A 13,206-nucleotide genomic window follows, 5' to 3' on the forward strand; every position below is an offset into this window, starting at 1 on the left:
CCATTAAACTTGATCTGGTGGGGGTGACACCCCTGGAAGTGCCCCTCTTGATGCCAGGGAGTGAATGCGCCCCCCCCCCTTAGTTCCGGCCCTGCCAACAGTGAAAATCCAATCTTGGAAGCATTTTAGTGGTTAACAGCTTCTTACTACCTAGTGACTGGTTACATTTCAATTAAACAAACTTTTGGTGATTTTATCTTTTTTCAAACACCAATGTAATACGCAAGATCAATAATCACATTCCTTACCCCAGTTACAGGTTTCCCAATTGGACCCCGCCATTTGTTTTCTTCTGCAGCACTACATGAAGTTGGTGATGTTTTTCTACTTTCACAGGTACCGTCCATCCCACTATCATTGTCTTCATCTGCAATGCTGGGGGATGATGTGAGTGAAGAACTTGCGACGGAGCTGCCCTCTTCTGGTGTGGGAGTGGAGCTTTTGTTAGCTGTAGAGGTATTTTCCTTTCTCTTCATGAAGTCAGTAGCTGCTGCTACACGGATAATCCTGGAGTCAAAGGTGGCCACTGTATATGGGAAGTTGTTTTCTCCTAGCCTATTAAAAAATAGGGTGCGTTAACTCAAGCTTATACAATTTATGTAGAAAGAGAACATTAAAGCAGTGGAAAGCAGTCACTTTTACTGTTGCTTGGCATTGAATAATCCACACTCTCTATTGCCACTCGAGGATATTCTTATATGTCAAAATAAATTCCCCTCCTCAGTGTTGCAATAAATTCTGCAACCTTACAGTTTTGGCTCCCTTGGTATTAAAGTTTAATATAAATCTGGGTATACTTTTGTATTACTTTATATATAGGAAGTTTCACTCGGTGGTACTTTTTATACATTTCTACCTTGCCTCCTGAAAAAGCAGCTAAAAAGAAAGAGAAACCACGTACTGAGACCTAAAGAATAAGAACTACAGGGAGGTCGGGGTCACATATTTTAATACAATGTTGTCGTCCATGTTCCTGTTAGCCCTCAACTGATGGTGAGGAGATGTACAGCTTAGTTTATCATCAATAATGGTGACATGGTATGTTTACACCAATCACAGAGGCTAGTTAATGTTAAAAGGTTAGATTCTCTTTAGATTATAATCATTGAATTACTATTGCTATACATACTGAGGATGGCTAAAACACTGTCACAGAAGATTTACTACTCACCGACAGGAGACTTCATATGGGTCAATCCACAGGGTCATCACTTTGGGCAAAGCCAAAGCTGAGTATCTCAAGCCACATTGAAAGCAGGCAAGTAGGATGCTCGGATCCCTTTGTTGTCTGTTTAACCGAATACATCTAAAAATAAAATAGTCAGAATTAGATATTATAACCTAAAGGGAATCTGTCATTTCTTCACCTTTTGGCCTTAAAAAGTCTGTCCACCCACAACTGATATTTTAATTTCTAGTGAGTTACACCATCTGGCAATTCCTTATATCTCTTGGTGAGATCTCTCATCTTTAGTTCCTGAGTCTGCACACCCAGTGTGGCCATTATAAGGAATTTTCAATTGCTAGACAATTTCCTTATTTTATATATATTTAATTCCACAGGTATACTGGAAGATCAAAGGTTGGCGGGAACACATAAAACTCCCCAAAAAATAGTCAGGAATTATGGCATGGAAATCTTCCTGTTGTAATATTAAAGACACGTGTAATCCATGGCCGACTCAACCACCCATGAAAGTTGCAGCATTGGACAATGACTGTCTAATGCCTCCAAATCGTCAAAGGATAGTCATCATTTGAGGCTGTAGAGTAATAAAGACGTACCTGTATGCCTGACCCTTCTCTGGCTTCTCCGGGTACCAGTGCCCAATATATTTATTGCATAAAATATTAGCCAACAATTCTCCAAACACATCAATGATCATAGGGTTCAGCTTGTGGAATCTGTTTGCAAGAGTCTTGATGTATTCCACTCCTGCAACTAGCTCATCTCTCATTTCCACTGGGATACCAGCAAATGCAATCATTGTGTCTGGATAAACAAAAGCACAAATGTTACAACTTACATTCAATACAGACACTGTCTTTTAACTCTTCCATCTTATGCTGTAATAGCACTTAAGGCATGTTAAAATGTCATTCTATGATAACAAACTGGGAAGCTTCTTTAGCATGTCTTAAAGCAAGGATGGGCAACTGTGGCCCTCAAACTGTGGTGAAACTCAAAGTCCCATCATGTCTCTACCTCTGGGAGTGAATGTCAATTTTCCCATCATGTCTCTGTGAGTCATGCTTGCAACTGTCAGTCTTACAATGACTCATGGTACATGTAGTTCCACAACAATTGGAGGGCCACAGTTGGCCACTCCAGCTTTAAAGTATATCCAAAGGCCAAACTTTCTTTTTCATTTTGGATAATGTAGAGAATAATTGAAACCCCTGTCATTTTTTTTAATGCCCATTTGAGATGCATTTCCATCACTTTTTGTCTTGAGTCACAACATGTAGTAACAGGAATTTTAGATTTTCTGACACTTTCACTCTCTGTGATAAGAATCACAAAACAATGAGCACACAGACAGCAATAAAAAATGATAAAGGCTCTAACCCCACTCTATTCAAAACAAACAAAGAATGTCTTTAGGTGCTGTTTGGTACACTTGGAAGTTGATTTACTGAAGGCAAATAGGTTGTTCGCTTTGAAAGGGAATTTTCCCTTGGCTTATCGAATAAAGTGAAGCTCTGCCGACTTCCATCATACAATCATGTGCACGTGGTTGGGTATTATTGTCCAAATTAATTTTTCATCACATTAACTAGTTGACTTCAGTAAAGCTTCCCCTATATATGTTATAGCAGCTTGAAAAAAACATCTGTTTTCCAAATTGACTGATAATTATTACTGGTGAAAATAAAAAGTACTAGCAAAAATAAATCGTTCTGCAACAAACATATGCAAGAAAGTTCAGAAGCAGAAGTAAGTGCTATCCATCAATAGTGATAGAGCACAGTATAACACACTAATATTGTATTTATTATAATAGGTCTACATTTTAAATACAGATATAATGCATTAGAAAGGAATGTAACACATGATATATTATAAATACAGTAGTATAACATATTTAAAGAAATCAAAATTAATCTTGCCCATACCTCAGCCTTCTTGATGCAGATAAAGTTGATATGACACTAGGTCCTCTGGTCCTGGAGATACTGACCAGTCTGTATTTGTGCCAGGATTATATAGAAAATGCAACACAAGAGGGAGGAGTCGGGTGATTGTTTTTACTGGCACTTTTTGAATTCTATACTGAGAAGGTGATTGACTGATTTACATGACAGAACTCCAGTGTCCAGATGATGACCACACCTGGCACTGTCTGTCTGAGTGCAGTTCCCTCCAAAAGTGCTAAACCTTATTATAATGCTAATTATTGCACACAATGAACAATTTCCTTTTACGGTACCTGATTTTATCCATAGTATAACTGAAATATAGATAGATGTCTATTGCACAGGTTATAGTTACTTAGATTAATGTATATTAATTGCATAGATATATAGATATGGATATATGTATAAACAGGATTATATACTGTATAATACAAAGAATGTACAATACAATGAACTATTTAGTTTTATTGTTCCTGATTTTCTACAAAATATATCTGAAATATAGATAGACAGACAGACAGACAGATAGACAGATAGATAGATAATTAGAATGTTTATTGGAAAATATAGTTACATAGTTAGGATTATATATAATACAAAGATCATACACTACAATTACCTATTACATTTTACTGAGCCTGATTTGTTCTACAATAAATTTGGGAGATAGATAGATAGATAGATAGATAGATAGATAGATAGATAGATAGATAGATAGATAGATCTAGATTAATCTATCTATGCATCTATTGATCTATATTTATCCATCTACCTATCTTGCAGATATATTGTAGGTAAAGTTGCAGTAAAATGAAATAGTTCATTGTAGTATAAAATCTTTGTATTGTATAGAAGCCTATTTTTACAGTACATATAGCCATAAATATATAAATATGTAATATAATGCATTCATCTAAATACATTTATTTCCTTTCCAAACATTATATCTGTCTATCTATGTATCCATCCTCTGTCTATCTATTGATCTACATCTAGCAATCTACCTTCTGTATATCTCAGATAAACTGTATCTAAAACAGGCACAGTAAAATCAAATAGCTAATTGTAATTTATAATCTTTGTATTATATATAATCCTATCTATACATATATCCAATTAAATGTATGTAGTTATTATAAATTAAATGTATAATTAAATTATATTATTTAAAATTATATTATAAATTACATTTTTCTAAGTACCTACAAGCTGTCTATCTATCTATCTATCTATCTATCTATCTATCTATCTATCTATCTATCTATCTATCTATCTATCTATCTCAAACAACTTGCCTGTATAATATGTAGACTAAGTATTTATAAAAATACAGTATGTAATCTAAATATATGTATATAAACCAATTGGAGCAATCCCCATGCAGTTTCAACAGTCTAGATAATCACATCTGTAGTATTACCTTTAAAGTTCAACTAACAAGGCTGACCTTGAATGGGCAGATGGGTGGGTATCTCTCAGTTATCCACACCCCCTGTCCAGCTGCCCTATACAGGTGTATGTAAACGTCATCAATGCTTTGTTGCCTCCCTCAATCCTTCCATTATCATTTAACAAGCTCTGCCCACTTTTAGCACATCAAACTATGAATAGATATACTCAAAACTGAGAAAACACCCATCTTAGACTATTTCACATGCAAATGACAGAAAAAAACCCATGTTAAAAGCTCAATAGATATTACAATTACAGTAATACAATTATTTATATCTTCTGCCTAGGTAGATTAGCAAAACTGGACTTTTCATAGCTACTAAAAAATATTTATTAAAATTACCTTTTTATAAAACAGCCAAAATAGGCACAGTATCTTTAACAATACCTTAAAAAATATATTAGTATAATATTGTGTAAATCATATAATTTATCCTATAATATAATGAAAATATAATATATATACACTATATGTTTCCAACTGTCTGTAATTACCAGCAGCAGTCCCTGATTTTTACTGTCCACTAAAATAAGTCTATATACATGTAAACTGCAACAAAGATTAAATTAACTAAATTATAAGCCTAACACATATTTATAATCACACGGGTATTAAGTACAAAATTATGTTGTATTTCCACAAATATAGATAGATAGATAGATCTCACAGAAATGAGTGCACCCCTGACATTTGTGTAAATACTTTATTATATCTTTTCATGTGACAACACTGAGGAAATACACTTTGCTACAATGTAAAGCAGTGAGTTTACAGCTTGTATAACAGTGTAAATTTGCTGTCCCCTCAAAATAACTCAACACACGGGCATTAATGTCTAAACCGCTGGCAACAAAAGCGAGTACACCCCAAAGTGAAAATGTCCAAATTGGACCCAAAGTGTCAATATTTTGTGTGGCCACCATTATTTTCCAGCACTGCTTTAACCCTCTTGGGCAGAGTTCACCAGAGCTTCACAGGTTGCCACTGGATTTCTCTTCCTCTCCTCCATGACGACATCACAGAGCTGGTGAATGTTAGACACCTTGTGCTCCTCCACCTTCCGTTTGAGGATGCCCCACAGATGCTCAATAGGGTTTAGGTCTGGAGACATGCTTTGCCAGTCCTTCACCTTTACCCTCAGCTTCTTTAGCAAGGTAGTGGTCATCTTGGAGGTGTGTTTGGGGTCGTTATCATGTTGGAATACTGCCCTGCGGTCCAGTCTCTAAAGGGAGGTGATCATGCTCTGCTTCAGTATGTCACAGTACATGTTGGCATTCATGGTTCCCTCAATGAACTGTAGCTCCCCAGTGCCGGCTGCACTCATGCAGCCCCAGACCATAACACTCCCACCACCATGCTTGATTGTAGGTAAGACACACTTGTCTTTGTACTCCTCGCCTAGTTGCCACCACACACACTTGACACCATCTGAACCAAATAGGTTTATCTTGGTCTCATCAGACCACAGGACATGGTTCCAGTAATCCATGTCCTTAGACTGCTTGTCTTCAGCAAACTGTTTGTGGGCTTTCTTGTGCATCATCTTTAGAAGAGGCTTCCTTCTGGGATGACAGCCATGCAGACCAATTGGATGCAGTGTGTGGCATATGGTCTGAGCACTGACAGGTTGACCCCCCTACCCCTTCATCCTCTGCAGCAATGCTGGCAGCACTCATACATCTATTTCCAAAAGACAACCTCTGGATATGACGCTGAGCACATGCACTCAACTTCTTTGGTCGACCTGTTCTGAGTGGAACCTGTCCTGTTAAACCTCTGTATGGTCTTGGCGACTGTGCTTCAACTCAGTTTCAGGGTCATAGCAATATTCTTATAGCCTAGGCCATCTTCATGTAGAGAAACAATTCTTTTTTCAAATCCTCAGAGTTATTTGCCATGAGGTGCCATGATGCACTTCCAGTGACCAGTATGAGAGAGTGAGAGCGGTAACACCTACTGTAATGCACCTGCTCCCCATTCACACCTGAGACCTTGTGCTTCAACTCAGTTTCAGGGTCATAGCAATATTCTTATAGCCTAGGCCATCTTTATGTAGAGAAACAATTCTTTTTTCAGATCCTCAGAGTTATTTGCCATGAGGTGCCATGATGCACTTCCAGTGACCAGTATGAGAGAGTGAGAGCGGTAACACCTACTGTAATGCACCTGCTCCCCATTCACACCTGAGACCTTGTAACACTAACGAGTCACATGACATCGGGGAAGGAAAATGGCTAATTGGGCCCAATTTGGACATTTTCACTTAGGGGTGTACTTTGAAGGGACAGCAAATGTACCCTGTTATTCAAGCTGTACGCTTTACATTGCATCTACATTTCTTCAGTGCTGTCACATGAAAAGATATAATACAATATTTACATATCTTCTATATTTCATGGATTCTATTGGTGAGATCTCCACACCAGGTCTGCACACATGCTCTTCCCATTATGAAGTGTCTTCCACTATGGCTGCTTGATTGTGGATTTACTTTATATGTATTATTTAATGTATATGGAATGTAACAGGAGCAGATGGAACACACGCAGGAGGGTGGAAAAACTCCCAGGTAGAGAGATTCAGTAATTATGGCTGGAAGATATTTCTGTTGGATTAATCACGACATTTAAGAAGCCGGGGACTGACTCAGCCCACTAGGCCCTACCTATAACTAAAATATCACTCCTGGATGAACTGACCTTTAAAACAGTTCCTGTAATGGTGCTACAGTGTTCAAACTATCAAAGCAATCCAAAACAAGGCTTGCTTTGAACTGTACCTATAGCCACAACATTTGTCTATGTATTCTTGGAGAAGTTTTCCATCTGCTTCCTGTCATGAAGATACAATACATTCTGAAATTTTGAAAATTAAAATCTTAGACATCAATGTCTAATCAATCCATTCAAACTTAAAAAAAAAAATACTTTTTGGCTTTAAATATGTTAAAGGGAGCTACATTCTCAATATTAAGCACTAGATGGTTAAACACTGCACCAAGAGATGTGGAAGCAAACATTGTACTGATTCCACTTCCAGGCCAGGCCTTTTCTGGAACTTTTTGTTCACAAGTAAAAATCAGTATTTTTTTGCTTAGAAAAGATGATGTTATGCCAAGTAAATTGTTACCAAATATGTCACGCTCTTTTATTTCAAATGGTTTTATTGAAAGTTTTTAGTACAATACAAAACAATATGCATCAATATGGTTCACATTTGAGTACAGCAATACTTTGCATGAAATAGATTCCCCACCATTTGGCTGGAGACAATATGAACGAATATCGGTTTCCTCAGGAGGTATTGTCTGTGTGGTGTGAACCATCTAGGGGTGGAAATGTTGCATAAAGTTGGTAAGGAATGGGGGGGGGGGGGTGATGGGGGCACCAGTCTAGGGCGTAGGGTTGCAGTATTATATATTTATATATATATTATCATTTTATAGAGCAGTTTGGGTTTTGTAGCCATCGAGACCATTGGTAATTGAACTTGTGATGGGAAGAGTTGTTGAGGGCTGATCTTCTTTCCATATTGTATTGGAAATTGAGGTCTGTTATATGGGCAGAGAGAGAAGGAGTTTTGGAAGATTTCCACAGTTTAGTAATGTTAATTTTTGCAGCTGCTAATATGTGGATAATGATGGTGCGAGATTTGTTAGAGAATTTGTCAATCCCTATAGGGAGTAGTGCGAGAGCAGGGTTTGGAGCCAGTTGGGCTCCAGCAACTGTTGAGATCAATTGGAAGACGTTGTTCCAGTACGATCTGAGAGATTTGCACGTCCAAAGTATATGTAGGGTTGATCCTGTTTCTCCTCACTGTCTCCAACAAGCAGAAGAGTGTTGAGGGTAGTATAAAGAGAGTTTAACAGGTGTAAAAAAACCACTGGTGTAAAATTTTCATATACGATTCCCAGTGGGAGCTACATCTAGATGCTTTGTGGGTAATGTTAAAGGTTCTTTCCCATGTGTGGGGTTGTATTGGTTGTGAAAGTATTTTCTCCCAGTTAGATATAGAGGTAGTTTGTAGGGTGAATTGTGACCCGGTTATAAGCATGTAAAAGGTCGAAATCCCTTTCTGTGGGTAATTCGCTTTTCAAGCAAGTGATGAGCGGTAGTAGGAATTTTCAAAAGATGTGGAACACTCATTTTTAGTAAGGAGTGAGCTATTCTCATGTAGGTAAAGATTTCACTGTCAGGGAAGTGAAATTTCTCCTGGAGGGTCGAGAAGGAGTCTAGGTTGTGGTTTGTAAAGAGGTCTTGTATACGGGATATACCTCGATTATCCCAGTGTAGTAGTTTCAAAGAAGGGATAATGAAGTGTAGCATAGTGATTGGGGTAGGTATTGCTTTGGTATCTGTCGGGTTGGATGCTTAGAGGTCATACCAGGCTTGTAGGGAGGCCTGGATGCAAGGATGTTTGGGTAGATTTTTGGATTGAGATGTTTGTGGCAAAAACAGTATATCACGTAATGTTGGCGGAAGGTGAGGGAGTGTTTCCATGGTAGTCCATGTTTTTTCGCTAATTGGGTGCCACCAAAAATAGAGTTGGTCTAGAAGTGTGGCATTATAGTATGATTTTAGGTGTGGGAGACCTGCTCCTCCTCTAGAGGTTGGGCGTATTAGGAGATTTGTCGTACATCTGGGTTTTTTTTTAGCTCCAGAGGAATTTGGCAAGTACTGCTTGTAATTTGGAGAAGAAGGTATTGGGGACGGGTATGGGGAGTGTGCGGAAAATATACAGGATTTTAGGCAGTATGCACATTTTTAGAGTAGCTACTTTTCCTAGTGTCGATAGCGTTGACGTGCGTAGGTTTTTTTAGTTCTTGAGGGATGGATTTGAGTAATCATTTGTGATTTGAGACATACAGTTGATCTGTCGAAGGGGTGAGTTTAATTCCCAAATAAGGGATGCTGTGGTGTTTCCAGGAGAAAGGGAAGCATTTGAATCTTAGTGGGTGTATTAAGATTTACGATAGAGGATTTGGGCACATTGAGTTTGTAGTATGATACTTCAGAGTAATTTTGAAGATGTATATGGATCGTTAGGAGCGATTTGTATGTATTGGTAATCATTAGTATGATGTCATCCGCAAATAGGCTAATTTTGTGTTCTCTTTTGAGGTGGGTGATTCCCGTGAATGCTGGGTCATCTCTAAGCTTTGAGGCTAAAGGTTCAATAAGTAAAGATTATGGGGATAAGGGACAGCCTTGTCTGGTACCGGTGAATATGTGGAAGATCTGTGAGAGTGTGCCGTTTGTTAGCACTCTTGCTGAAGGGTTGGTATAGAGGACAAGGATTACTGATAGCATCCAGTTTGTAATTCCGAACTTTTGAAGTGTGAGTTTCATAAATTGCCATTGTATGTGGTCGAATGCTTTTTCAGCGTCAAGGGATAAGAGTAAGGAGGGTTGTTTTGTGGTTTCTATTTTGTATAGGAGGGATATGAGTCTTCTAGTTGCGTCCGGTGCTTGGCGACCAGGGACAAATCCTACTTGGTCTGGGTGGATTAGTGTAGGAAGGTGGGGAAGCAATCTTTGGGCTTTTATTTTGCCGTAGAGTTTTATGTCTGTGTTTAGTAGTGAAATTGGTCTGTAATTCTGAACAAGTTGGGGGTCTTTGCCGGGTTTCGGAATAGTTGTGATTATGGACTGCATCATTTCAGTGGGGAATTTACGTGTAAAAGCGGCATGGTTAAAGAGAGCGGTTAGATGTGGTGTAAGATTTGGGGCAAATGTTTTGTAGAATTCGTTTGTGAAGCCATCGTTTCCCGGAGTTTTTTTAAGATGTAAGGTTTTTATAGTATTCTCTATTTCTGTGGGAGAGAAAGGGATAGAGATAGAAATGAGTTGTGATGGAGTAAGTTGAGGTAGACTAGTGGTGGTTAGGAAGTTTTGTATGGATAGTGTTGTTGGTTGGGGAGTATCTGGGTTGTCTTTGATGTTGTAGAGAGTTTGGCAGTAGGTTGCAAAGGCGTTAGCTATGTCTTGTGGATTCGTAAGCGTATTTGGGTGTTGAATTGAGGAGATTTTGTTTGATTATTTTTGTTAGTAGTGAGTTTGCTTTGTTACCTAGGGAATAAAATTGTGATTTTGTTTTTTGGAGGTTGAGGTCATATTTGTAGAGTAAAAGGGTTTGGAGCTTGTTTCTGTCTGAGGTAAGAGATGCAGATGTGGAGGTGTTTTTTTTTTTTTGTTAATTTCTTCTTTTAATTTTATGGAGGCTAGAAGTTGGTCAATTTGTTGTGATCTCAGTTTAGTGATTCGGGAATTTAGTTGTTTGAGAATACCTCTCATATATGCTTTGTAAGCGGGCCATAATGTGGTTATAGAGATATCAGGCGTAGCATTAAATTCAAAGAATAGGTTGTGAGCTTCTAACAGATATTTTTGGTTATCTGAGTTCTTTAATATTGTAGAGTTTAGTCTCCAGATGGGAGGAATTGCTGAACGTTGAGAGTCGTCTAAGATTATGTTGATTGGAGCGTGGTCTGACCATGTGATGGTGCCAATGTTGGATGACGTTACGTGTTGTAGGGTCCCTTTGTCTGTAATAAAAAAATAGATTCTGGAGTAAGATAGATGAGAAGGGGAGTAGTAGGTGTAGTCTATTTCGGTGCTGTGCTGGCATCTACAAATGTCGTAAAGGTCGTGATCATGCAGGAAACGGTTGAAATTCTGTTTTGGGGATCTTTTGTTGGAAGAGGAGTCTAGAAGTGGGTTGCCGATGACGTTGAAGTCTCCGCCAATGATAAGTCTGCCTTGTTTTTGAGAAGAGATGATGGTGTGGAGTTTATGGTAGAATTGGATCTGGTTGCTGTTGGAACCGTGGACATTCACTAGAGTGTAGGGGATATCGTTGAGTTTGCAGATTAAAATATGATAGCGACCTTGAGGGTCAACTAATTCTGATATGTGGTGGAACTGTGTAGAGTCCTTTATAGCTGTAAGAACGCCATTTTTTTTCTTAGAGTTAGTGGCCATATAGACGTGGGAGAATCGATGCACTTGTAGTTTGGGGGTCTTAGTTGTGAAATGTGTTTCCTGTTTGAAGAGTATGTCCGCATGAAATGTCTGAGTTTCCTTTTGAAGCATCGATCTTTTGAAGGGGGAGTTCAAGCCACGAACATTTAGAGATGTTATATTAATCATAATGTAGATCCGTGGTTTGGTTAGTGGAGTAGTAGGGTTGTTGTTTGAGATGTTGAACGAGGATGAGAATTCTGCAGTCTGGGCAGCGCGGAATTGGCTCGATTGAAGAGTCAGAGGATGTGTTTCATGTTTATTTGGAGGATTCAATTGAACTGGTGATACATTTGGTTGACTGGTGGTGCAGGAGGTGAAGGAGGTGAAAAGGGGTAAAAAAAAGCTTGTGTAAAATGCAAGTAAAATGAGTAGCTTGGTGTGCTACTTCAAAACTGGGGGGTTTGAACAAGCATTGACCATAGAGAAAGTCATGCCAAACATTTTATTGTAACGTGAAGATTTTTTAATCGGACCGATCGCCAGAGATTAGTAGGATGGGATGTAGTGGGATAGAGTGTCCGAGGTGAAGAATGTAAAGCGGACTGGAGGTATAGTGTGTCAGAGTCATTCTGCTTCCATTTGTTGCGTATTAGTAAAGGCGGATCGTTGGGGATCCACGGGTATAATGTTCCATGTTTTCAATAGCTCAATGCCCGCTTCTAGGTTTTTAGGTTGTGTAGACTCTGCCCTGATGTCTGATGGTTATTTTTGTGGGGAAACCCCATTGGTAACCTATTCCGTGGTTTCATATGGTGATGGTGACCAATTTTTTACGGTTAAGGAGCGTGGTTTTAGATAGGTCTGCGTATAATTTGATATTTGCATGTGATGACGGGAGTGGAGGAGGGTTTCTGGCTGCCTTCATTATCTTTTCCTTTATGTGGTAAAAGTGGATGCGAGCCAAAACATCTCTAGGGATTGATGCTGACAGGAATGATGGTCTATGGCGAGCTCTGGATTTGGCTGGGCTGCTTGTCGTAGGGGATAAGGGAGGGGATGACTCACCAGGGTCCCCTGGGTAAAGCGGGTATCGCAGCCTGGGATCCACTTGCTGGGCTGTGTTGTCCTCCTCAGGATAGTTGTGTCCTCCGTTACTGCAGCCGGCGCCATCTTGGATCCCTGCTGTGACAGCAGGGAAGAAATGAGTTAATTTCCCTGGCTGTCCGGGGGTTTTGCGGCGGCGGGGAATCGCTGGGGAGGGTTGTACACCTCTTATCTATCAGAGTTTGCTGTTTATATCTCTTGGGGCCGGGTTGTCGGGTCTGGCGGGTGGATGGAGCGGAGTTTACAGCGCGCCCATCCAGGAGCTAGCCGCGCATGTGCCCCCATGTCACGCTTTTTAAATTGCGCATGACCATGCAATGGCAAAAAACAATGTAAATTTTACTGGCCATAGGTGATGCTTTAAAAGCCTTTGCAAGTTACCACTTTAGATTTACAGAGGAGGTCTGGTGCTAGAATTACTGCCCACGATCTGATAACATGTGGGATGATTGCTGCTTGCGGTCGGGACCAACGCATGCATTCATGTTTGCATGCAAGCACAGGGGACAGGGGCACTTTAATTTTTTTTAATCATTATTTTTACCTTTG

General features: G+C 39.3%; 1 protein-coding gene across 1 annotated transcript; it reads right to left on the minus strand.

Annotated features, from left to right (window-relative positions):
• Window positions 1-203: 203 nt before the first annotated feature.
• Window positions 204-1,958, minus strand: LOC149467486 (protein BTG3-like). The gene is made up of 3 exons (XM_089671616.1): window positions 1,786-1,958; window positions 1,172-1,306; window positions 204-555 (listed from the first exon to the last, which is right to left on the minus strand). Exons 1-3 carry the CDS (start codon window positions 1,956-1,958, stop codon window positions 204-206), a joined length of 660 nt encoding a protein of 219 aa, XP_089527742.1.
• Window positions 1,959-13,206: the final 11,248 nt, after the last annotated feature.

Source organism: Staurois parvus, unplaced genomic scaffold, assembly GCF_062004578.1.
Source record: "Staurois parvus isolate SC_StPar_1 unplaced genomic scaffold, SC_StPar_1.0 ptg000108l, whole genome shotgun sequence".
Lineage (NCBI taxonomy): Eukaryota > Metazoa > Chordata > Amphibia > Anura > Ranidae > Staurois > Staurois parvus.